Source organism: Hyperoodon ampullatus (genome assembly GCF_949752795.1).
Source record: "Hyperoodon ampullatus genome assembly, chromosome: X".
NCBI lineage: Eukaryota > Metazoa > Chordata > Mammalia > Artiodactyla > Ziphiidae > Hyperoodon > Hyperoodon ampullatus.
In genome coordinates, this window is record NC_136913.1 from 52,635,094 (window position 1) to 52,662,616 (window position 27,523).

The 27,523-nt window shown below is 42.1% G+C and overlaps 1 protein-coding gene across 4 annotated transcripts in view; it reads right to left on the reverse strand.

The window, feature by feature from the left end:
- ARHGEF9 (Cdc42 guanine nucleotide exchange factor 9) overlaps positions 1-27,523 on the reverse strand; it is a gene marked incomplete at both ends in the record, with an annotated part of 229,194 nt that overhangs the window by 38,872 nt on the left and 162,799 nt on the right. For 2 of the 4 annotated variants that reach the window (XM_079728262.1, XM_079728259.1), the window contains 3 exons: positions 3,479-3,610; positions 19,708-19,837; positions 24,954-25,186. In XM_079728262.1, coding sequence (XP_079584388.1) covers positions 3,479-3,610; positions 19,708-19,837; positions 24,954-25,186 — 495 coding nt within the window. The remainder of the gene's footprint in view (positions 1-3,478; positions 3,611-19,707; positions 19,838-24,953; positions 25,187-27,523) is intronic. The other 2 variants (XM_079728260.1, XM_079728261.1) reach the window with 2 other exon arrangements.

A 27,523-nucleotide genomic window follows, 5' to 3' on the forward strand; every position in this document is an offset into this window, starting at 1 on the left:
TTTATTGTCAATCTGTATTTTCTAGAATCTTTTATATTTTGAAAACTGGTACATTTTCCCATCTATAGTGTTGTCATAGATCTCCTGTAACTCATGACTCCATTGAGTTTACCTACAGCAATTCTGCTGGGAACATCTGAGTATTATTTTATTGCCCAGTGATGTATATATTTTTAAATTACATTACACCTAAATTCCATTAGTCTACAAGTTCTAAGAAGGCAGACCTGGCTGGCACAGAGCAGGGGTTCAATAATTATAGCATGAAAGAATGAATTCAGAGCACTGAAGTGCTTTCTTACAACCTCAGATACCTTAGGTTTAAATTCCCCCTCAACAGGTTTATGCTCTTTTTCCCTTGACAGAGAAGTTTTAAGTTCCTGTGTTAATAGTAAATTATTTGTCCCTAGAAGGGAGTTGCCAGACTACAGACTATCACTTCTTTTTTCTTCTTTTTTTGAAAAGATCTTTTTAAATCATTGATATTGTCTTAGAATCTTTAAAAAGTAACTTTGACTCATTGTAAGATTCATGAAACTAATCTTTGTCACTCCTATTAAATATCCTATACATATAAAATATTACATATGAATATTTATCCACTTGCTACAGGCCCATGTTTCCTCCTCCTTTTTAAATATGAACTCATCAGAAAGCTTTATGTAGCCACATTTGATTACGTAGCTTTCTTGTCCCCTTTCTTCCCTGTAAAAAGGATTACTGTGCTTTGGGGCCTCCTTTTTAACTCCGTGCCTGAGGTGAGTGCCTTACTCGCTCAGCTCTATTCCTGGCCCTTTTCCTTTGTAGATTTCCTTTGCCAAAGGATTCTTCATCTCCAGGAAGACTTCTCCATTTCTTCCAGCTCTACCTCAAGAAGAAAGGCTTTTACAGCAGTGGCAAGAGGTCCCTCAACCATACAGCAGACCAAAGACTTTGTCTCTTTCTATATCTTATTTTGGCGCCATGGTCATTTCTCAAAAGTTTACTCCCAGGGCTTCCCTGGTGGTGCAGTGGTTGAGAGTCCGCCTGCCGGTGCAGGGGACACAGGTTTGTGCCCCGGTCTGGAAAGATCCCACAAGCCGTGGAGTGGCTAGGCCCGTGAGCCATGGCCGCTGAGCCTGCGTGTCCGGAGCCTGTGCTCCGCAACGGGAGAGGCCACAACAGTGAGAGGCCCACGTACCAAAAAAAAAAAAATTTACTCCCTATTGCTGAATAGAAAGGCCTATTGCAGGTACCAAATAGAAATCCTCAACCATAGCCTCAACATAAACATCAGATATAGTTTTAATAGGCTTTGAAAAATCAAACTGTAGCTGCTCATGCTCTGAGAAACCAGAGTCAAGAAGGCCCAGGTATGTGGATAGCTTTTTTTCTGGAAGGGGAGGCCATGGTTCTTTCTAGAACAAGAAGGCTCCCATTGGAAGAAAGCTATGCTAGCTTCAAGGTTTCTCTTGTTTTTTTCATTCTTTTTGCCTGCTACCCCCATCCTGCCACCTTGGCTTGCTTGGCTTCTGGTTTCTCCTTAATCACTGGCTTCTACTAGCTTGCCTGGAGCTGATTCTCATTCCATTTTAGTTTTCTGCCGTCCCCTGGCTCCTAAACTTAGCTCACTGTCCATGTTGTTTCTTCCCTTTATTTCTAGCCTTTGCCTCACTATTTTGTGTTCTGGCTCCTGGCCCTGTCTCCTATAGCTACTGCTTTGCAGAGCTGAGTTTCACATTTTCCTTAAAGTAATCTCAGCCTTGGCTGACAGATGCTTAAATTAACAGGGTGTGAGCAGTGGGCAATGCTAAAATAAACCAGCTTCCTAATCTCTTTCCTGTGTCTCTCTACAACTGGTTGTTCTGAGTGTAAACATGGCTCAGTGGGAAGAATGAGCACATGCCTATTGGTGACATGACTGATATGCTGAGAATTTCCTTGGCTACGTAAGTTAACCCCCAAAAATCCTGCCTCCTGATTTGACGAACGTCTAAGGAAGAGGTGGGGGTAGATAATAAGAGGGCTGAGTGTTTGGCCAAGTTCCAGATTCCTAAATGTTCTCTCTTCCAGGGCCAGGTCCAGACAAAGGCAGAAATTTTCTCCATTAACTAGCCAGCTATCAGTTCCAGAGCTGGCACTTAAAGCTTATTCCCAAACATTGAGGCAGTCTGAATTGAAACTCAATTTGTTTCCTCAATCCACTGTCAAAGGCAAATAGCCAGAGATTTAATGCAAGATGTGGTATACACAGAGAACAGGGGGCTTAAAAACAAATGTGTGGTTCCTGTTCCAGTCTGAGAAAGATGACAGTGTTTAACCTGGTGCTTCATGATTTAGTATTCCCTTTCAGAGGTATTTGCTACTTGATAAGGAAGAGAACAAAGGGACTGGATTATTGGGAAAGAGCCAAGGGTAGGATGGTGAATTTAAAAAGTCACTTTAGGGCTTCCCTGGTGGCGCAGTGGTTGGGAGTCCGCCTGCAGATGTGGGGGACGTGGGTTTGTACCCCGGTCCAGGAAGATCCCACATGCTGCGGAGTGGCTGGGCCCATGAGCCATGGCCGCTGAGCCTGTGTGTCCGGAGCCTGTGCTCTGCAATGGTAGAGGCCACGACAGTGAGAGGCCCGCGTACCGTAAAATAAATAAATAAATAAAAAGTCACTTTAAGCATTCTTTGGTTTTCACCTCCTCTTTTACTTTCCCTGGTCCCAAATTCTTCCCAGTCAGTCCCTGGAGCTAAAAGTGATATGAGCCCCCTATCCTAAGGGAGGAGGTGGAGGAAACAGTATCCCATCAGGAGGAATCAGGCTGAGAACATATGCCATCCTCCTACCTGCCAAGGAGAAGATACCAAGAAACAAACACTCATGCTGAGTTAATCACAAGAGCAAGACCTTTTCTCAAATGGATTACAGAGAAGGGAGGGTAAAGAAGAGCACAGTTGAGAGTTATAGGGATGTGACACAACTTGTATAGGAAATGGGTAGGGGAACAGGGAAAATTCCTGTATCACAAAGGTAAGGTACCTTACCTGTAAGAGTAAAGTAGGAGGTCCCTTGTTGGTTCCTAGGGCAGTAAGGGGCCAGATGGTCAAAGCCATTAGAGTAGAAATGGGGGGAGGTGCTCAGGGAAACCTCTTATTCACCAACTGGGATAGAAATATTTCAATATTTTTCGCAACTGGTGCAAATCAGCAGGCTATCAGCTCTGGGTCGAAAAGAGTGAGAAAGATCGCCATGAAGGGCAGGAGGGAAAAGTGTATAAAAGATACCAACACAAACTTTACCAATTTCAGAATTTCACTGACCATAAGCCAGCCCTGCTTGTGATATTCATGCCATACCAGTGATCCTGATATGGATTTGCTGCCAATATCTTGTCTTGTTTTTGTCCAGCAGGGTTAGCCCACTTTGTTGGGAACTGGGGATGATGGAGAGGAAGGGTCTGGTGCCCCCTGGGGTGCTCATCTCCCTCTGGGAAGAAAGGGGTGGGGTTACCTTCTTGCAGAGGACCATCTGGTGGTCAAACAGGAAGAAGACCCGTTGCTGGTTGCGGCCGTAGGGCTGGTAGATCCACGCCATCTCCCCAGTGTAGATCAGCTCCGAGCTCCTGTCTAGGATGTCCTCGCCCTGGGAAGGACATGTGATAGTGAGAGGCAGCCAGGCAGGAGGGATGTCCCCTTCACTTGCCTGGAGGCACCTAGAGCTGGGCATAGGCTGGGACAGGAGGAGGACAGAAAGGGCCTGGTGAGGAAGAAAGGATGGAGGGAGGGACCTCTGGGAATCCCTGAAAGGCTCCATGAGCTATAAAGACCCATACTCTTGTTTACCCTGAGGCCAAATGAGCCCCACTACCCAGGACTGCTATAGTCCTTCTTTGCCAGTTGCTCTCTGTCCCTAGAGGCACCAGCTGCCATGAGGTGCCTGTCTATCTGTCTCTCTCTTATTCTCCCTCTCTCTTTTTCTCTAAATCTCTCTTTCTGCCCCAATCTTTCATCCTAGTTCTAGACTTTTAGTCTCTTTCTTGTACCTGAAGAGTAAAGCCTGAGCAGGTGCTAGAAGTCTCTCTGCTTCCCAGACAAGTAAAATAAGACAGGGAAGGACAAGAAGGAGATGATGTTTGAAGGAGAGAAAGAGAATCCATTCACCCTCTTAAAATTGTTTTTCCTTCCGGGCTTCCCTGGTGGCGCAGTAGTTGAGAATCTGCCTGCCAATGAAGGGGACACAGGTTCGAGACCTGGTCTGGGAAGATCCCACATGCCACGGGGCAACTGGGCCCGTGAGCCACAACTACTGAGCCTGCGTGTCTGGAGCCTGTGCTCCGCAATGAGAGAGGCCGTGACAGTGAGAGGCCCGCACACCGCGATGAAGAGTGGCCCCCACTCACCGCAGCTAGAGAAAGCCCTAGCACAGAAACGAAGACCCAACACAGCCAAAAATAAATAAATAAAAATAAATAAATTTATTTAAAAAAATGTTTTTCCTTCCTTTCTCAGTTCATTAAAATCTACTGATTAAACAGGAAATTTTATCACCTTGGTCTGTTATCAAGAAAGCCTGAATAACTTGCTTATCTTTCTTGCTATGTAGAATCAAACACACACACCCAAAACACCTAACACCTAGCTAATTCTATTCTACAGAGTTTCCAAGGGCCTCTTATTTATGGGAACTCTCATATGTGGGGATGTATGTCAGATGCCAAGCCAGACTTGGCCCTGTTATCGAGGAGCTTACATGTCAGCAAAGGAGTCTAATATAGGTGTGCTCAGAACTCATGGAATGCAAGGCAAACCATGGGGACAAAAAGAAATGGCCCCCTGACTCAGGAGAATTAGTACTTATTGAGCACCTACAGGGATCAGACATTGTGCTACATACTTTCACTCTGTCTCTTCTGAGCATCACAGTATCCCTGGGAGGTAGATAGTCTTGCTGTCATCTTTATAGTCTGAGGTACAAAGAGGTCAAGTGATCAGCCACAGTCACCCAGCTAGTTAGCCAAAGATCCACAATCAAACCACAAGTCTGCAGCTCCAGAGAGCGTGCTCACTTTTGCCCCTATGTTATACTGTCTCTAGGCCAAAAAGTCACTGGAGAGTCAGTCCCTTCCTCTCTCTGGGTCTCAGTTTTCCAGCTGTTAAATGAGGTATGTGAGGATGACCTCTAAGGTCTTAGCCCTGATACTCCAATGCTAAGGTCTCAGCCTTGTACTGAAAAGCTTCAAGTCAAATTTAGAGATGGGGGTGCCTGCATCTCCCCAGAAACAATCAGAGGTAAACAGTCTAGGCAGGGCAGTGGCCCAAAGAGAAGGGTAGCAGGAAATCGTATTCTTGAGCATATCATTATTTTTTTCAGTCTAAGGGATGGGAAGAAAAAGGGGAGCTCAATGGAAATATTTTCTAATAATACAACCGCAAAAAGAAAGCTCAACTTGAGGACACAGGGAGGGGGAAGGGTAAGCTGGGATGAAGTGAGAGAGTGGCATGGACATATATAGACTACCAAATGTAAAATAGCTAGTGGGAAGCAGTCACATAGCACAGGGAGATCAGCTCGGTGCTTTTTGACCACCTAGAGGGGTGGGATAGGGAGGGTGGGAGGGAGACGCAAGAGGGAGGAGATATGGGGATATATGTATATGTATAGCTGATTCACTTTGTTATAAAGCAGAAACTAACACACTACTGTAAAGCAATTATACTCCAATAAAGATGTTAAAAAAAAGAATGCTCCGAGATACTATTGTGACTCCAGACTACACCTCAGGGGTTCCCTGGAACTTTGGTAAACACTCCTCCTTGAGGGGCCCACATACTAGCACAGAACCTCTGGAGGCCCAGTGCTAGGAGAAGAATCCCTAAGAGTGTGGGGGTCATGCAAGGCTTTCCTGTTGGAGGGATGGGAAGCTGAACGTGGTACCAGTCGGCCATGCCCCACCTTGAGGCAGGCCAGGAAGATGTACTACAGTCCATTTTGAATATGTATAAAGTGAAAGAACGCTATAAAAGGGGTCAATGCTATACAAAGATGGCCAGGATGACTTTTAAAGGCACAACTTGCTAAGCTGAGAATGATCAGACCAGGAGGACTACTCAGGGGCATCTGGTCTACACACTGCACCAGCTAGGAGCAACCCAATTCTATCAATTCTGTTTTAAGTACTTGCCATCAATGCCACTTGGTGCCACTCTACCAAGAAGAAAAAAAAAACCTTGAAAAAATACACCTCTATGCTCACCAAGGTGTTTGTTGTCAGTTAACTCATCTTCTCTGTTCCTCAGTTTCCTCATCTTTAAAATGATGATAATAACATTACCAACCTCATATGGCTGTTGTAAGGATTATATAAGTTAACATAAAGTGTTTACAAAAGTACACATCACACTGTAAGCTCCATATAGTGATAGTTATTACCTTGATTATTACTGTGTACCCTAAATCCTGTGCCACATATTCCTATTAATACTCACAACCCAATAAGGGATGTAGTGTTGTCTCCAAACCAGTGTCAGAGAAATTAGAAGTAATATGCCGAAAGTGGCAGAATCCAGGAGACAGTTGCTCAAAAGTCCATGCTCTAAACCATCAAAGCACAGCAAAATAATGATCCCTTAATGGAACAAGCAGCTGCCTTGGAAATTTCTAAGGTAAGAACCTCAAAGACTTCAGTTCTGGGCCCAGTGCTGCCGCCAACTCACTTCCTTCAGAAGTAGCTTAATCACAATCTGTTTCCTCATTTAGACAATGGGGCTAATACCAAGGTTCCTGTTTGGCTCAAATCACATGGCTGCTTGAGAACACCAAATAAGTTCATGTAAGGTCGAGGGACCTCTCAGAGTTTAGAGCAACAGACTTTGCCCTCTCTGCCCCACTGCACTACACAGTTCTTTGCCTTGACCCCTCAAGTGCAATCTCTTCCCACCTCCCCCTCCTCCACATGCCTTCTGTTCTCTTCCATTCTTCCAGAATTTTGCTCACACTGTTTCCTCTGCCTGGAACATACTTGCCCTCACTGGATGGTCAAGGCTACATCTCATTCATTTCAATATCCCAATGCCCAGCACCTCATTCTAATTATAGGCTGATCATCTGATGTGGGGTTGTGCCCTGAGCACATCAAGGGAGAGGACAAGGGAAATGCTATCCTTCTCAGAGTTTATATTCAATTCTGCCTGCTAGGAGGAAAGCAGGGAAATAACAAATCTATCCCTCCACATTTGATCTCCTGGTCCAAAGAGTATGCTTCATCAAGCCATTTAGCTTTAAAAAGATGTTTTTGCTGCCGCCATCACGTTGGGCTTTTGTGTTTCCTCCAACTTCTTTGGATTCAAACGTCCAATGGTAAACTGGAACACGTTATTGAGTATTATACAACCAGGCTATGGGGGAGGGGTGCTATGAGGAGGAAATCACAACCACACACAATCAAGTTCTCAAATATGAGCTCAAACTTGGGATCCTGGTAAAAATATGCAGAAAAAAAAGATATAAAAGAAGCTGTCAGGGATACAGCTACATGTAAAAGAATGAAATTAGAACAATTCCTAACACCATATACAAAAATAAACTCAAAATGGATTAAAGACCTAAATGTAAGGCCAGAAACTATAAAACTCTTAGAGGAAAACATAGGCAGAACATTCTATGACATAAATCACAGCAAGATCCTTTTTGACCCACCTCCTACAGAAATGGAAATAAAAACAAAAATAAACAAATGGGATCTAATGAAACTTAAAAGCTTTTGCACATCAAAGGATACCATAAACAAGACGAAAAGACAACCCTCAGAATGGGAGAAAATATTTGCCAATGAAGCAACTGACAAAGGATCACTCTCCAAAACTTACAAGCAGCTCATGAAACTCAATATCAAAAAAAAACAAACAACCCCATCAAAAATGGGCAGAAGACCTAAAGAGACATTTCTCCAAAGAAGATATACAGATTGCCAACAAACACATGAAAGAATACTCAACGTCACTAATCATTACAGAAATGCAAATCAAAACTACAATGAGGTATCAACTCACACCAGTCAGAATGGCCATCATCAAAAAATCTAGAAACAATAAATCCTGGAGAGGGTGTGGAGTAAAGGGAACCCTCTTGCACTGTTGGTGGGAATGTGAATTGGTACAGCCACTATGGAGAACAGTATGGAGGTTCCTTAAAAAAACTAAAAATAGAACTACTATATGACACAGCAATCCTCCTACTGGGCATATACCCTGAGAAAACCATAATTCCAAAAGAGTCATGTAGCACAATGTTCATTGCAGCACTATTTACAGTAGCCAAGACATGGAAGCAACCTAAGTGTCCATTGACAGATGAAGGATGGATGAAGAAGATGTGGCGCATATATACAATGCAATATTACTCAGCCATAAGAAGAAATAAAATTGAGTTATTTATAGTGAGGTGGATGGACCTAGAGTCTGTCATACAGAGTGAAGTAAGTCAGAAAAAGAAAAATAAATACCATATGCTAACGCATATATATGGAATCTAAAAAAAAAACCAAAATGGTTCTGATGAACCTACGGGCAGGACAGGAATACAGAAGCAGATGTAGAAAATGGACTTGAGGAGATAGGGAGGGGGAAGAGTAAGCTGGGACAAAGTGAGACAGTAGCACTAACATATATACACTACCAAACGTAAAATAGATAGCTAGTGGGAAGCAGCTGCATCACACAGGGAGATCAGCTCGGTGTTGCGTGACCACCTAGAAGGGAGGGATAGAGAGGGTGGTAGGGAAGCACAAGAGGGTGGTGATATGTGGATATACGTATTAATAGAGCTGATTCACTTTGTTTTACACAGAAACTAACACACCATTGTAAATCAATTATACTCAATAAATTTGTTTAAAAATCTTGCAAAAATAAAAAAAAATAAAGAACAATTAAAGAATGGAAAAAAAAAGCTGTCAGGGATATGTACCTTCCCCTTCCCTTCAAGTGGATCTAATGCATGTGAAGGGTAGGAAAGTGATAGCATAACCAAACATCAGCATCAGAGAAATCAGAAATTTCCTAGAAACTGCAATTTGTGAAAACAGGTTCTTCTTCCTGATGCTCCCCTAAGCTGATTGAAGGTACTTATTATTATTTAGAAGTACAGGTGATACTTTCACTCATCCACTGATTATTTAGAAGCCCTAGGGGGTAGGGCAGAGCACGGGGGACTCCATGAACTCTAGTACACATAGGCTGGCAGGGAGCAAGGATGGAAACTGGAGGTGGGCAAATAAATCCAAAACATTCATTGAATAAGCTGAGGGCCAGTCAGGTGTGGATATAATACAAGATCTCCTGCTGTCTAGCAAAATGCCCCGATTTATTGAGTAGGCACCAATTGCTGGTGTGCTACTAAATCTCCACCCTCCTTTTAATTCCTTTTCAAGGGAGATTAAGTTGTGAAAGTTTCTTCTATTCTTAATTCCTTTTTCTTAATTCTTTCTTAATTCCTTTTCAAGGGAGATTAAGTTGTGAAGGTTTCTTCTATGATTCTTGTTTTTTTTTAATTTAATTTATTATTTTTAAACATATTTATTGGAGTATAATTCCTTTACAATGGTGTTATTTTCTGCTCTATAATAAAGTGAATTAGCCATATACATATATATATATACACATATATATGTGTATATATATACACATATATATACATATACATATACATACACACACACACACACACACACACACACACACACACACATATCCCCATATCTCCTCCCTCTTGCATCTGGCTCCCACCCTCCCTATCTGACCCCTTTACGTGGTCACAAAGCACCGAGCTGATCTCCCTGTGCTATGTGGCTGCTTCCCACTAGCTATCTACTTTACATTTGGTAGTGTATATATGTCAATGTCACTCTCTCACTTCGTCCCAGCTTACCCGTCCCCCTCCCCGTGTCCTCAGTCCATTTTCTACCTCTGTGTCTTTATTCCTGCCCTGTCCCTAGGTTCATCAGAACAACTTTTCTTCTTTTTTTTTTGGTTTCCATACATATGTGTTAGCGTACGGTATTTGTTTTTCTCTTTCTGACTTACTTCACTCTGTGTGACAGACTCTAGGTCCATCCACCTCATTACAAATAACTCAATTTCGTTTCTTCTTATGGCTGAGTAATATTCCATTGTATATATGTACCACAGCTTCTTTATCCATTCATCTGTTGATGGAAACTTAGGTTGCTTCCATGTCCTGGCTATTGTAAATAGAGCTGCAATGAACATTGTGGTACATGACAATTTTGGAACTATGGCTTTCTTAGGGTACATGCCCAGTAGTGGGATTGCTGTGTCATAAGGTAGTTCTATTTTTAGCTATTTAAGGAACCTCCATACTCTTCTGCATAGTGGCTGTATCAATTTACATTCCCACCAACAGTGCAAGAGGGTTCCCTTTTCTCCACACCCTCTCCAGCATTTATTGTTTCTAGATTTTTTGATGATGGCCATTCTGACTGGTGTGAGGTGATACCTCACTGTAGTTTTGATTTGCATTTCTGTAATGATTAGTGATGTTGAGCATTCTTTCATATGTTTGTTGGCAATCTGTATATCTTCTTTGCAGAAATGTCTATTTAGGTCTTCTGCCCATTCATGGATTGGGTTTTTTGTTTATTTGATATTGAGTTGCATGAGCTCCTTGTAAGTTTTGGAGAATGATCCTTTGTCAGTTGCTTCATTGGCAAATATTTTCTCCCATTCTGAGGGTTGTCTTTTCGTCTTGTTTATGGTTTCCTTTGATGTGCAAAAGCTTTTAAGTTTCATTAGGTCCCATCTGTTTATTTTGTTTTTATTTCCATTTCTGTAGGAGGTGGGTCAAAAAGGATCTTGCTGTGATTTATATCATAGAGTGGTCTGCCTATGTTTTCCTCTTAGAATTTTATAGTGTCTGCTCTTACATTTAGGTCTTTAATCCATTTTGAGTTTATTTTTGTGTATGGTGTTAGGGAGTGCTGTAATTTCATTCTTTTACATGTAGCTGTCCAGTTTTCCCAGCACCATTTATTCAAGAGGCTGTCTTTTCTCCACTGTATATTCCTGCCTCCTTTATCAAAAATAAGGCGACCATAGGTGCATGGGTTTACCTCTGGCTTTCTATCCTGTTCTACTGATCTATATTTCTGTTTTTGTGCCAGTACTATGCTGTCTTGATTAGTGTACCTTTGTAGTATTGTCTGAAGTCAGGGAGCCTGATTCCTCCAGTTCCGTTTTTCTTTCTCAAGATTGCTTTGACTATTCAGGGTCCTTTGTGTTTCCATACAAATTGAGAATTTTTTTGTCCTAGTTCTGTGAAAAGTGCCACTGATAGTTTCATAGGGATTGCATTGAATCTGTAGATTGCTTTGGGTAGTATAGTCATTTTCACAATATTGATTCTTCCAATCCAAGAACATGGTATATCTCTCCATTTATTTGTACCATCTTTAATTTCTTTCATCAGTGTCTTATAGTTTTCTGCATACAAGTCTTCTGTCTCCTTAGGTAGGTTTATTCTTAGGTATTTATTATTTTTGATACTATGGTAAGTGGGAGTGTTTCCTCAATTTATCTTTCAGATTTTTCATCATTAGTGTATAGGAATGCAAGATATTTCTGTGCATTAATTTTGTATCCTGCTACTTTACCAAGTTCATTGATTAGTTCTTGTAGTTTTCTGGTAGCATCTTTAGTATTCTTTATGTATAGTATCATGTCATCTGCAAACAGTGACAGCTTTACTTCTTCTTTTCCAATTTGAATTCCTTTTATTTTTCTTCTGATTGCTGTGGCTAAAACTTCCAAAACTATGTTGAGTAACAGTGGTGAGAGTGGAAAACTTTGTCTTATTTCTGATCTTACAGGAAATGGTTTCAGTGTTTCACCATTGAGAATGACGTTGGCTGTGGTTTTGTCATGTATGGCCTTTATTATGTTGAGGTTAGTTCCCTATATGCCTACTTTCTGGAAGGTTTTTATCATAAATGGGTGTTGAATTTTGTGAAAAGGTTTTTCTGCATCTATTGACATGATCATATGGTTTTCCTCCTTCAAATTGTTAATATGGTTTATCACATTGATTGAATTGTGTGTATTGAAGAATCCTTGCATTCCTGGGATGATGCCCACTTGATCATGGTGTATGATCTTTTTAATGTGCTGTTGGATTCTGTTTGCTAGTATTTTGTTGAGAACTTTTGCGTATATATTCATCAGTGATATTGGCCTGAATTTTTTTTTTTTTTAAATTTGTGACATCGTTGACTGGTTTTGGTATCAGGGTGACTTTGGGAGTGTTCCTCCATCTGCTATATTTTGGAAGAATTTGACAAGGATAGCTGTTAGCTGTTCTCTAAAAGTTTGATAGAATTTGCCTGTGAAGCAATCTGGTCCTGGGCTTTTGTTTGTTGGAAGATTTTTAATCACCATCTCAATTTCAGTGCTCGTGATTAGTCTGCTTATATTTTCAATTTCTTCCTGGTTCAGTCTCAGAAGGTTGCACTTGTCTAAGAAATTTTTCATACCTTCCTGGTTGTCCATTTTATTGGCATTTAGTGCCCTTTAGTAATCTCTCATAATCCTTTGTATTTCTGCAGTGTCAGTTTTTACTTCTCCTTTTTCAGTTGTAATCCTGTTGATCTGAGTCATCTACCTTTTCTTCTTGATGCGTCTGGCTAATTGATTATCAATTTTGTTTATCTTCTCAAAGAACCAGCTTTTAGTTTTACTGATATTTGCTATAATTTCCTTCATTTCTTCTTCATTTATTTCTGACCTGATCTTTATGATGTCTTTGCTTCTGCTATCTTTGGGGTTTTTTTGTTTGTTTGTTTTTCTTTCTCTAATTGCTTTATGTTGAAGGTTAGGTTGTTTATTTGAGATGTTTCTTGAGGTAGGATTGTATTGCTATAAACTTCCCTCTTAGAACTGCTTTTGCTGCCTCCCAAAAGTTTTGGGTCATTGTGTTTTCATTGTCTTTTGTTTCTAGGTATTTTTTGATATCATCTTTGATTTCTTCAGTGATCTCTTGGTTATTTAGTAGTGTATTGTTTAGCCTCCATGTGTTTGTATTTTTTATAGTTTTTTTTCCCCGTAATTGATATCTAGTCTCATAGCATTGTGGTTGGAAAAGATACTTGATACAATTTCAATTTTCTTAACTTATCAAGGCTTGATTTGTGACCCAAGATATGATCTATCCTGGAGAATGTTCCATTAGCTCATGATAAGAAAGTGTATTCTGTTGTTTTTCATTGGAATGTCCTATAAATATTAGTTAAGTCCGTCTTGTTTAGTATATCATTTAAAGTTTGTGTTTCCCTATTAATTTTCATTTTGGATGATATGTCTATTGGTGAAAGTGGGGTGTTAAAGTCCCCTACTATGATTGTGTTACTGTTGATTTCCGGTTTTATGGCTGTTAGCATTTGCCTTATGTATTGAGGTGCTCCTATGTTGGGTGCATCAATATTTACAGTTGTTACACCTTCTTTTTTGAATGATCCCTTGATCATTATGTAGTGTCCTTCTTTGTCTCTTGTAATAGTCTTTATTTTAAAGTCTATTTTGTCTGATATGAGAAGTGCTACTCCCACTGTCTTTTGATTTCCATTTACATGGAATATTTTTTTCCATCCCCTCACTTATTGTCTGTATGGGTTCCTAGGTCTGACATGGGTCTCTTGTAGACAGTGTATATACGGGTCTTATTTTTGTATCCATTCAGCCAGTCTATGTCTTTTGTTTGGAACATTTAATGCATTTACATTTAAGGTAGTTATCTATATGTATGTTCCTAATAATATTTTCCTAATTGTTTGGGGTTTGTTATTGTATATTTTTCCCTTCTCTTGTGTTTCCTGCCTAGAGAATTTCCTACAGTATTTGTTGTAAACTGGTTTGCTGGTTCTGAATTATCTTAAGTTTTGCTTGTCTGTAAAGTTTCTAATTTCTCCTTCAAATCTGAGTGATATCCTTGCTGTGTAATCTTGCTTGTAGGTTTTTCCCTTTCATCTCTTTAAATATGTCCTGCCACTCCCTTCTGGCTTGCAGAGTTTCTGCTGAAAGATCAGCTGTTAACTTTATGGGGATTCCCTTGTATGTTACTTGTTGCTTTTGCCTTGCTGCTTTTAATATTTTTCCCTGCATTTAATTTTTGATAGTTTGATTAATATATGTGTTGGCAGGTTTTTCCTTGAATTTATCCTGTATTAGACTCTATGTGCTTCCTGGACTTGACTATTTCCTTTCCCATATTAGGGAAGTTTTCAACTATAATCTCTTCAAAAATTTTCCTAGTCCTGTTCTTTTTCTATTCTTCTTCTGTGACCCCTATAATTCGAATGTTGGTGTGGTAACGTTGTCCCAGAGGTCTCTGGGACTGTCCTCAATTCTTTTCATTCTTTATTCTGCTCTGCTGTAGTTATTTCCACTCTTTCACCTTCCAGGTCACTCATCCGTTCTTCTGCCTCAGTTATTCTGCTACTGATTCCTTTTAGAGAATTTTTTTATTTCATTTATTGTGTTGCTCATCATTGTTTGCTCTTCAGTTCTTCTAGGTTCTTGTTAAACATTTCTTGTATTTTCTCCATTCTTTTTCCAAGATTTTGCATCATCTTTACTATCATTATGCTGAATTCTTTTTCAGGTAGGTTACCTATTTCCTCTTCATTTGTTTGGTTTGGTGGGTTTTTATCTTGCTCCTTCATCTGCTGTGTTTTTCCTGTCTTTTCATTTTGCTTAACTTACTGTGTTTGGGGTCTTCTTTTCACAGGCTGGAGGTTCACAGTTCCCACTGTTTTTGTTGTCTCTGCCCAGTGGCTAAGGTTGGTTCAGTGGGTTGTTTAGGCTTCCTGGTAAGGGTCTGGTGCCTGTGTTCTGGTGGATGAGACTGGATCTTGTCTTTTGGTGGGCAGGACCATGTCCAGTGGTGTGTTTTGGGGTGTTTTGACCTTATCATGATTTTAGGCAGCCTCTTTGCTCTTGGGTGGGGTTGTGTTCCTGTCTTGCTAGTTGTTTGGCATAGATTGTCAAGCATTGTACCTTGCTGGTCATTGAGTGGAGCTGGGTCTTACCATTGAGATGGAGATCTCTGGGAGAGCTTTCTCTGTTTGATATTATGTGGAGCTAGGAGGTCTCTGGTGGACCAATGTCCTAAACTCAGCTCTCTCTCCTCAGAGGCATAGGACTGACATGTGGCTGGAGTACCTAGACTCTTTCAGCCACACCACTAGAAGAAAAGGGAGAAAGAAAGCAAGAAAGCAAGCAAGCAAGAATGAATGAAAGAGAGAAAGAAAGAAAGAAAGAAAGAAAGAAAGAAAGAAAGAAAGAAAGAAAGAAAGAAAGAAGGAAAGAAGGAAGGAAAGAAAGGAAAGAAAGAAAGAAGGAAAGAAAGAAAGAAAGAAAGGGAAAAATAAAATAAAGTTACTAAAATAAAAAATTTAAAAATTATTAAAAAGTACAAAAGTTGAAAAGTAATTTAAAAAAATAGAGAGACAGAACCCTGGGAAAAATGGTAAAAGCAAACTATACAGAGAAAATCACACAAAGAAGCATACACACACATACTCACAAAAAGAGAAAAAGAAAAACATATAGATATTTATATATAAAAAAAGAAGAGAGCAACCAAATCAATAAATGAATCTACCAGTGATAATAAACTTTTAATACTAAACTAAGATAAACATAAAACCAGAAACAAATTAGATGTAGAAAGCGAACCCAAAGTTTGCAGTTGCTCCCAAAGTCCAGCGCTTCAATTTCGGGCTGATTCGTTGTCTATTCAGGTATTCCAGGTGTGCAGGGTACATTAAGGTGATTGTCGAGATTTAATCCGCTGCTCCTGAGGTTGCTGGGAGAAATTTCCCTTTCTCTTCGTTTTCACAGCTCCTGGTGTTCAGCTATGGATTTGGCCCTGCCTCTGCGTGTATGTCGCCTGAGGGCATCTGTTCTTCACTCAGACAGGAAGGGGCTAAAGTAGCAGTTGATTAGGGGGCTCTGGCTCACTCAGCCCAGTGGGGGAGGGAAAGGTATGAAATGCAGGGCGACTCTGCAGTGGCAGAGGCCGGTGTGATGTTGCAACAGCCTGAGGCACGCCATGTGTTCTCCCGTGGATGTTGTCCCTGGATCACGCGACCCTGGCAGTGGTGGGCTGCACAGTCTCCTCGGAGGGGTGTGTGGATAGTGACTGTTGCTTGCACACAGGCTTCTTGGTGGCTGCAGCAGGAGCCTTAGCATTTCATGTGCATTTCTGGTGTCCATGCTGACAGGCGTGGCTCGCACCCAGCTCTGAAGTTAGTTTAGGCAGTGCTCTGAATCCTCTCTCCTCATGCACCCTGTAACAATGGTCTCTTGCCTCTTATGCAGTGTCAGACATTTTCCTGGACTCCCTCCTGGTTAGCTGTGCCGCACTAGCCCCCTTCAGGCTGTGTTCTTGCAGCCAACCTCAGTCCTCTCCCTGGGATCTAACCTCAGAATCCGTAGCCTCAGCCCCCACCCGCCCTGGCTGGTGAGCAGACAAGCCTCTCAGGCTGGTGCGTGCTGGTTGGCACTGATCCTCTGTGTGGGAATCTCTCCACTTTGCTCTCTGCACCCTTGTTGCTGTGCTCTTCTCCATGGCTCCAAAGCTTCCCCCGCCACCCCCCATCTCCACCTTTGAAGGGGTTTCCTAGTGTGTGAAAACTTTTCCTCCTTCACTCCTCCCTCCCAGAGGTGTAGGTCCCATCCCTATTCTTTTGTCTCTGTTTTTTTCTTTTTTCTTCTGCCCTACCCAGGTACTTGTGGAATTTCTTGACTTTTGGGAAGTCTGAGGTCTTCTGCTAACGTTCAGTAGGTGTTCTGTAGGAGTTGTTTCACATGTAGATGTATTTCAGATGTATTTGTGGGGAGGAAGGTGATCTCCATGTCTTACTCCTCCACCATCTTGAAGGTCTCCTGACTCTTCTTTTTCATTTGACAAATCAAACTGAAATTATTATGTAAATGCTTTTGATACCCACCCTGTTTATTCAAACATGTGGAGGAGGCAAGGGAGTGGCAGAGATAGCAAAGCACTGCTTCATTTTCTTGATTTTCAAGGCTTGTCCACAGCTGCACCCACCAAGCTGGCAGGACTTCTTTCTGCATGTTCAACTGCACGGCTAGGTGGAACATAGTAAAAACCTATACCAGGGAACCAGTGAGTTGGAGCCACCCAAGCCAATAGCCAACCAGCCATGGAATGGACATATCCTATTGCTTTCTGTGGGAGACTCCCCAGCACTCATCTACCTTTAGCTTTACCGGGATTTGGACTTCCCCCCAAGACAGTCTTACTCTCTTGCTTAGATATGGACACTTTACTGCAGAAACAAGTCCCTGCAATATCATAAAGGGAAGCAACTGGGCTGTAGGAAGCAGAAGGCTGGAAGAGTATGTGGTACAGCAGTGAAAAGAACACCCCCCAGGGAATCTGGAGACTAGATTCAAGTTTTAGTTTTGTCATTGACTTGCTGTTTGGCCTCAGTCAGGAATAGGCTTCTCAGACTTCCACCATCATTACAAGGTTTGCATGTGTGCACGTGTGTGTGTCCGCACACATGTGCATAAGCATGGCCAGAGTTGTTCTTTGGGGAGTTCCCTAAGAGGCCTACTGACTCTGACAGTTTAGAAATATTTAAGACTAGATATGGCACACTTGATCGAAACTTTGGTCCTGGCCTCTGAAATGTACCCATCAGGCCTTGCTAAAGAAAATGCTTCATAGAGGGCAAACCCTCTGAAGCTGGTAAGTTGCACAGTGACCTCATAGTCTGAAAAGTTAACCACAAGGAATTTTTCTTCTTATTAACTTAAGTAAAGAAGGACTTCGTCAAGCAGGGTTGTGTGGGCTTGGATGAGATTAGAGGACCAGTCAATCATGCTAACAAAAGAGGCAGAGAGTAACTGCCTCCTATCCGAAAGACTTTCCTTTGTTTCCCACCCCCCAACTATAGACAAAAACAAATAAAATTCCTTCTGAGATGCTGAGTCTTTAAATCATAGTTCAGTGCTTTCAAGTTTGGTGTTAGTGAAGCTCCCTGAACAGGCCAAAGAATTTCAAGCTATTCTTGGTCTCCCATGGCCCCAGCTGCAGGGACTGGAGGCCCAGAGCCCATGGAGGAATTAGAAGGTCTTCCAGGTATTGGTAAGGGGGAAAATGTTTCAGGTAATAGAAAGACAATTGCTGCTGGGAACGTCCTATTACAGAGAATCCCAGCAGGGGTAGAGAAAAAGAGGCCTGCTAACCAGCCACAGTTTCAGAGTGCCTGAGAATTAGTGATCTTGCTAGAGGTCATTTGATCCAGCCCTCTGATCATGAAACTAGCCAAAGCAAACCAGACACAGGGGAAGGAGAATCCATGATTTCCTAATAAGTCTGCGCCAGTGCTGGCTTCTTCTTATGAGCAAGAAGATCTCTTTATATAGATTCCTTCCTCTCCTTGCGTCTCAAAGAATTACTGCTGTTTTCTACTCTGTATGGGGACATTATCCTTCAAGCAAGACTCAAAAATATGCCAGCTGCTCAGAACTGTGGACATTTCCAGCCACATACATTAAAGAGGAACAGAAGTAGCAGAATAAAGGAAAGATGACTTTTTCTGGACATTGGTTAAGTAACTGTAAGTCTGTTTAATTCCCTTGGAATGTGCTAAACTATATGAGAAGTTAGAGAGCTACTAGCTCTCAAATGACAAGAAATTATACCTGTGTGGAGGCCAGAGGAATGGGGAGCTGACTCAACTTCTATGATCATGAAGCTTAAGATTGCCATCTCCTCCCTGGTAGCATGTCCTGCCTCTCCTATCTTGGTTATATTAGCTGTGGACTGTCAGATTTCATAACTTGGGTCTGAGAGATAAATGTGAAATGTCATTACTCCTGGTTCTCTTGATGGGTACAAGAGAGAAACAATAAATAGTGTACTTAACACACAGGTACCTGTGAGGCTTTAAAGTTCACAGCTCTGTTTCTGTTTAATAGACACCTCAGGAACTTCAACAGAGCAGTGGCGTAAGAGGCAAAAGCTCCATTTATTTTTTAGGCTGTGTATATCCTCTGCAAGTTAGCATTTCAGAAGACAAGGCTTTAGTGAAGGCTTTCTGAGTTCAGAAAAGTCGTGGCCATTTCCAATAGAATGGAGGCTCAGGGATTATTTTTATAAGCAGGTAATTAAAAAACAGAATTTGGCCTCTCAGTTGGGCAGGGATGATGGTTGTGGCCTGAAGTGTGCAGGCTTGGATAAAACTAGTAGATATGTCAGGGTGAGGTGATCTCACCAAGAGGAAAAGAAGAAGTATGTTGGCTGGCCTGCATCAGAGAACCAACCTTGCACTGTGTGTCTGAGAGTGAATTAGTACCTATTACTCCTTATCCAAGTGTTCATCTGGTGGTGATAAAATTCCAGTACTTGAAAGAGCTTTGAAATGCTACTGAGTCAACCCAATTATTTCTTAGCAACACTCAAATAGATGAATCTTTCCTTTCCTAATGAAATATTGCAACTGAGATTTCTCCAACCTTCTTAGAAAGCTGTTCAAGTACACAACACCTCTCATTAGCAGGAAGTTTTGCCTTGGCTCTAATCTAAATCCTTTCTGATGCTCTTCAAATATAATTACTCTTTGCTCATCTTTGGCTAAGATGTGAGGTTCTGGCTAAGGTATTCAGACTCTCCAATGTCCCTGTTAGTAAGGGTCCTACCTCCCAGTCTAGGACAGAGGCCTGCCACTGGGCAATCTTGTCAATATTCTCCAAGCGCCGCTTGCGTTCATTGATCTGCTGAGTCACATTTCTCATGACAGCCAGAGCAGCTGCCACATACCTGTAGTCACTGTGAAGACACAAAATTACAAGTTGGATGAGTCAATGTGCCATTGAACCAATGTGCTGGGTGCCAACACTAACATCCATTCTCCTCTTCCTACTTAGCAAGAGAGCCCTGACTTTAGATGGAATCCATGCCACATGGTGCAAAAGACTACATATTCTATCCTTTACAGTAAGAGGTGACTTATATGATCAAGTTCTGTCCAGTGATATGTAAATAGAAATGTTGGGTAGAACTTTTGAAAAACCACCTTTAAGGGAAACAGCATGCCCTTCTTTGGTCCTTACTTAATCCTGACGCTTAAGAATATTTAGATGTGATGGCTGAAGTTCTAACAACCATCTTAGACCATAAGGACAAGGTCCATACTCCTAAGGATAGGAAAAGAAAAAACTGGAAGGAGTCTCTGATAATCATGGAGCCAGCAAGGCAGCCATAAACTGCCTACCTACAGGCTTTTTTCCATGAAAGAGAAACAGACTCATCTTTGTTATGCATTTATTTTTGTACCTATCTGATACAACCAGCCAAGGATGAAGAAGGGAGGCTCACACATGGCATGGTCCAGAGAACTTTACCATCTGTTCTAGCACCTATTTCTAGGGAACTGTGCCCAAAGTCACTGTAAAATAACATCCAAACCTTTCCTCCTATACAATATAGAGATGGGATGCAGCATTGTGGTTAAGAACAGAGACTGGAGCCAGACTCCTTGAACACAAATCCTAGTTTAGTCACTGACTAGTGGTGTGGCCTTTGACAAGTCTCATCCACCCTCTCAGTGACTCAGTTTCCTCATCTGTAAAATGGGGAGAATTACAGTAGGATTTGCTGAAGTTTTAATAATCCATGAAAACTGTTTTACTCTTGGCTCACAGCAAATGTTAGCAGTATTACTAATACAAAACAAACATTTCTCTAGTATAGACATTATATGGGTTGTCTCTCAAAACCTCTACCTCCAGAAGTACAATCCTAGGCCCCATTTTCCTGGGACTTTGGATGGCCCACTTGTTGAAGTTTATACCACCCTGCCCAGTTTTCTCTGTTTGTCTGATCTAATTCCAGTCAAATGGCTCCTGTGAAAAGAAGATTGAAAGTTAGATCCCAGACATTTGGTGAAATAATAAGTTGAGAAGGCAGGAGGAGGAGTTACAGTTCAGTCTTAACAAACATTTCCTTAGAGAAGCTGAACAAGCTTTGTGGTCACTAACCTGCTCACTGTCCCAGCACCAATTTGAAAGAAGAGAAGAGAAAAAGAAGAGCAAGGCAACTGTCTTTTTCTTCCCTAATACATTGAGATGTGGGGTGGTGGACCAAACATAGGAACAGAAGAAAGGGAGTTCTAACTGCCAGGGCAGATGAGACACAGCACCTCCTCTTAGCTGGCCTCCCTGGCTCCAGTCTGTTCTCTGCACACCTGCCAGAACATAGTCTTCAAACGTTACTACATTTTATCACCTACAGTGACAGGATACTCACTACAAATCCTAACCAGTCTATTCTGTCTTAAGACAACTCTGTTAACACACACACACACACACACACACACACACCAAAACCTCTTTATCCTGAGCCTTAATGAATGTTAGCTGTTATCAGTTTTTCTTGTGGATCTCACTTCTGACTCATACTGAACTTATGATCAACCAATACTTCTTAAATTTCTTTAAAATATGCTGTCTAGAAGCTGTATGTCTCTCAGTCTGTCCTTGAATTGTTGATTTCTTAGACCCAACTACAGAATATTACATTTGTTTCTGTTACATTTCATTCTTTTACAGTTACTTGCTCCAACCTGTGGGGGAGTTATTGTGCTCTGTAAAACTGTCAAAGTTTTTCCCTGGCAAGACTATCTGAGCTTTCCATTTAGAAGCAAGGTAGGGTAATGACAGAAGGGGTGGTTGCAGTGTAGAAGTTGCTGACGTAAATAAGCACCCCTGTTCTTTAGGTTCTTTTTCTGTCTCCCATGCTATTCCTCCCTGATTTGACAGCATCAGGAAAATGCCTTAAGCCAATTTCTAGGAGGTAAAGCACAGAGTTACACTGTCCAATATGGTAGCCACTGGCCACATTTAATTAAAATTAAATAAAAATTTAAAATTTAGTTCTTTAGTTGCATCAGCTACATTTCTCAGTACTCAATAGCCATATGTGGCCAGTGTCTACTATATTAAACCACACAGATATGGAACATTTACATCACTGTACAAAGTCTTATTGGACAGTGCTGGCATGAGAATGCTTATTACCTCTGCCTGACCCCATGTACTACTTAGCCATGAATTTATCACTGCCACTGTGCCATACTGTCAGTCAACCTTTGCCATTTTTAGCTGGCTGCCTCTCTCACGATGGTTAGAGGGGGGTATGTCACCAGCTCTAACCTTCCCCACTAGCTTTAGGAGTGGGTGAGAGAAAAAAGTAAATAGCTGTGGTCCAGCCTGAACCCTGCTCAGAGCCCTCAGGCTTCCAGATGAGGTCTGAGCCCAGCACCCTAGTGAGGAGACTGACTGAACCAAGATTGTCTTCTTCCAGACAGGTCAGCTAACGTCCCTCTTGTACAGAGTCTTTCTTGTTATCAGCTTAAGCAAGGTTGGGTGGGGGGTGGGGACATGTCACCCTTCTGTAAACAAAGGTAGTATTATTCTCCATTTACCATTCTCTATCCACCTAATCTTCTCCCTCGGGAAGAACTCTGCCTGCTTTCATTTCAGACCTACCTATCTGAACACCTATCGACCTAAGTCTTCAACCTGGCAGTAGCCTCTAAGTGTCTTCAAACCCAAGCTACTTTGACATGCATTGCAGGAGCTATCACCTTGATACAGCTTCCTGAGGCCTGCAAGAAGGAGTAGCCCATGGCCTGGGGATAGTGCTAGGCCCAATGGGTCACCCCAAATGAGGACAGGGATTGATGTAGCCCGCCACTGACTGAACCATTCTCTCAGCACCCCTGAGCCTAGGGGTGGAAGGAGAGGGGACCAGAGACCCAGAGGGTAAGAAGGCCTTGAGGCAGGGTTTCCACTCACAAGGTGAAGGTGCACATGAATGGGAAATCCCAGGGAGATATGCTATTTTGTTCGCTCCCACTAAACACAAAAGGACCTAGGGTTGCTTTGGTCTAAAAGACAAACATAATTTTTGGCTGTGCTTTAAATTTGGTCCTTAGGGGGCTCTTAAAAGCATTTATGTAAATACCTAATTTACCTAGTTAATATCATCAGTCCAGAAGTATGATTTTTAGAGCAGACACTCAGGAGTAGGTGGGAGATAAGCTGTGATATAAAAACATTTGAGAATCACTCTTTAAATATACTGGTTTTAAAACCACTGGTCTGAAAGCAGCTCCACTGAGATTTAGGTACAATAGTGGCTGCTTCTGGTCACTTAGCACCTTGAAGTATTCCTGTGGAGGTCATTTAGATTCATTACAACATGGGATGGCAGAACTAGAAAAGGCCTTCCAGACTGGCTAGTACAATGGCTCACAAATCTTCCCCGGCATGAAAATCACCTGGAGGGCTCTTTAAAAATTTAGGTTCCCAGGCCACTGTCCATACTTTGTGTCCCTGCTTTGCCACAGACTTGCTCTTTGTCATTTTCCCTTTCTGGGACTCAGTCTGTCTAGCCACAGAATGAGTAAGTCTGACTAGAAGACCTTCCTCTAAGGCCCTTTCCATTTTAGGTGCCATACATGTTTTCCATTTTTATTTTTAAAATATTAAGATATTTTAATTGGGGTTCTTTAATATTCTATTAGCTCTCACAAGTTTTCTCCTTAGAAAACTTGGGACTCAGTTTTGGCAATGGGCTGTATTAAATCTTTTAAGTGAGATTTAGTCACCTCCAAATTTCATGTCTAATTAGTACTCCCACTATCCCCCAGCTAGTAAACAGACTCAGGGAGAAGGGGACAGAGGCCTCCTTTGCAAGGTCCTTCTATACCTGCCTCGCTCACAGCCAACAGAGCAAGGAAGGCAGAGTTACCACTGGTGGCGTTACTCACACAAAGGGAGAGTCCACCGCTACCACATATGGTTTCAAATCTGAAATCTGTCCAGGGTTTCAGACCACTGAAACACATAACCCATGATATGCTAAAGAACAACATCAACTTAAAAATGAACCTAGGGATTGGCCTAGAAGCTTGACATAAACAAAACCAACTGACGCATACCAATGGCCTTATGCAACTAGGTCTGGAAGTCAGCTCCAAGGAAACCAGGCAGCAGAGCCAAATGAAAGTAGGAAGCAGGCCTGATGAGAATCAGGCAGACACTAAGGGAAATTGGACAAAGGCCTTCTTTATTCTTATAGTGATCAATCAGGAAGAGAGCTGAGAGCTGGGCCAATAAACCTAAGATCACGGATTTAATACCAATTAAAAGCAGGCTATAAATAGGCTCGGGGCTCTAGGTCATGAAGCAAAGCATGTGAAAAAATAGGGGATGGTTCACTGTAGACCATTCCCATTGTTGGAGATGACTCCCAGCATATACCTTACTAATAGGGGGTTAGGAGTATCATTTCCATTCAGAGAAAGATAAGCTCCTTGGTCCTTTTTGGGTTGGTTTTCTTGAAAATACTGAAAAACTTTGAAAAAACTTCAGGGGAAGTATCAAGTCTATTTTCCCCCAGTCATGCTGTGTGTCTAAGGGGAAGGTACAGTTGGGATGAGGCAGAGGAGGGTGTAAAAGACTAAAGAAGACGAGGGGTGTAGCCTTTCAGAAGAAATCTAAGGTCAGTACAAGTTGGGCGGTCTGTTACCAGGATATTTGACTCTATTGAGCAGAGTAGAATAAACAGTTGATTCACTTGGCTGAACTCAGGACTAAGGACCAGGCAATAAGCTCCCTGAAGGCAGTGTCTAAGTGGTACAATAACGATGAACACTGATTTTGTGTATATATTGATTTATAAGTTTATAAGCAACTGATAAGCATTGTCTCACTTTATATACACAACAGTCTTCAGAGGTAAGCAAGAATATGTCATCATCCCATTGTGTATGTAAGCTAACAGAAACTCAGAAAAGGCAAAAGGACATACATTCTCAATAAGGATTAACATTTAGAGGAGGCTCTCTCCTTCACTCCTGCCTCCCTCAATCCCTTACCTATGGTCCTGGGCGGTATACTTGAGGAGCTCAGCCAACTGTAAGGGATACTTGCAGATCTTCTGCACTGGCGTCAAAAGGAAACCATCAATAGCAATGTCGATCATCTGCTGCAAGAGGCGACAGGCCTCAAAAAAGTGCTGGTAGCGGCTGTCCTTCATCAGTTTGGAGAGCTCCATACAGGCGTCCAGGTGGTTGTTACAGTACTCAGAGTATATCCAGAATCCATCTTGCTGTGAGCAGAGGAAAGAGAGAAAGGGAAAGGCTACTGAGGACTCCAAAAGAAGTTCTGCAGAAATGGGAAAACAGACCCTCTACTTATGTAGAAACAGAAAAATGATAATGTCAATCTTTCCTACATTGATTCATAATTTAATAATAAATACATTACTTGGGAATTAGACAAACTGTAAAAATGCATATATAAAAATAAATAAAAGAGACCTTCAAGATGGTGGAGGAGTAAGACATGGAGATCATCTTCCTTCACACAAATACATCAAAAATACATCTACATGTGAAACAACTCCTACAGAACACCTACTGAATGCTGGCAGAAGAGCTCAGACTTCCCAAAATGCAAAAAATTCCCCATGTACTTGGGCAGGGCAAAAGAAAAAAGAAAAAACGGAGACAGAATAATAGGGATGGGACCTGCACTTCTGGGAGGGAGCTGTGAAGGAGGAAAAGTTTGCACACACTAGGAAGCCCCTTCAGTGGTGGGAACAGGTGGGGGAAAAGCTTCAGAGCCATGGAAGACAATGCAGAAACAGGGGTGCAGAAGGGAAAGTGGAGAGATTCCCACACAGAGGATCGGTGCTGACCAGCACTCACCAGCCTAAGATGCTTGTCTGCTCACTCATCGGGGTGGGTGGGAGCTGAGAGCTGAGGCTCAGGCTTCAGAGGTCAGACCTCAGGGAAAGGACTGGGGTTGGCTGTGTGAAGACAGCCTGAAGTGGACTAGTGCACCACAGCTAGCCAGGAGGGAGTCTAGGAAAATGTCTGGACCAGCTGGAGAGGCAAGAAACCACTGTTTTGGGGTGTGCAAGGAGAGGGGATTCCTGCTCCTTGTGCCCACAGAGGGCAGAGCACCACCTAAATGACCTCCAGAGACAGGAGTGAGCCGTGGCTATCAGATTGGACCATAGTGACGGGCATGGACTGTTAACGCTGCCACCACTGCCACCAAGAATCCTGTGTGCAAGTGCAAGTCACTACCCACACCCCCACGGAAGCCTGTGCAGCAAACCATGGCCAGGGTCCCATGATCCAGGGACAACTTCCCTGGTAGAACACACGGTGCACCACAGGCTGTTGCAATGTCATGTCAGCCTCTGGTGCTGCAGGCTCACCCCACATTCTAACTACCGTACTTTTCCCTCTCCATGGCTGGAGTGAGCAACAGAGCCCTAATCAGCTGCTGCTTGAACCCACTCCTGTCTGGGTGGGGAACAGACACCTGAGGGTGGCCTACATGCAGAGGCAGGGTCAAAACCAAAGCTGAATCCCAGGAGCTGTGCGAACAAAGAAGAAAAAGGGAAATTTCTCCATGCAGCCTCAGGAGCAGTGGATTATATCCCCACAATCAACTTGATAAAACCCTGCATCTGTGAAGTGCCTGAATAGACAACAAATGTTCCCAAAATTGAGGTGGTAGACTTTGGGAGAAACTGTAGACTTGGGGTTTGCTTTCTAAGTCTGATTTGTTTTTGGTTTTATGTTTCTCTTAGTTTAGTTTTAAGTGCTTGTTTTCACTGGTGAATTTTGTTTATTGGTTTGGTTGTTCCCTTCCTTTATTTTAAATTTTTAAAATATTTTTATTTTTAATTTTTCCCCTTTTTCTCTTTTTTGTGAATGCATGTGTGTATGTATCTTTGTATGATTTAGTCTCTTTAGGTTTGATATCATTTGTCCTAGGATTCTGTCTGGTAGTTTTGCTTTGTTGTTTTTTTTTTTCTGTTTTTGTTGTTTGGGTTGTTTGTCTGTTTTTATGGGTGTGTGTGTGTGTGTGTGTGTGTGTGCACGTGGGTACATTTCTTTGTCTGATTTTGTCTGTTTAGTTTTGTTTTTGCCATTTGGCTTGGGGTTCTATTTGTTCAATGTTTGTTTTTCCTTCTTTTACTTCCAAGCTGTGTGGCTGGCACGATTTTGGTGCTCCAGCCGGGTGACAGGCATGATCCTCTGAGGTGAGAGAGCCGAGTCCAGGACATTGGACCACCAGAGACCTCCCGGCCCCATGTAATATCAATCAGCAAGAGCTCTCCCAGAGACTTCATCTCAACACTAAGACCCATTCCACCCAACGGCCAGCAAGCTCTGGTGCTGGATGCCCCATGGCAAACAACTTGCAAGACAGGAACAAAAACCCACCAATTAGGAGAGAGGCTTCCTAAAGTTATGCTAAGTTGACAGACACCACAAAACACCCCACCGGATGTGGCCCTGCACACCAGAAGAACAAGATCCATCGCCACCAACCAGAACAAATTCACCAGTCCCATCCACCAGGAAGCCTACATAAGGAAATAAACCAATCTCACCCACTGGGGCAGAAAACAAAAATAACGGGA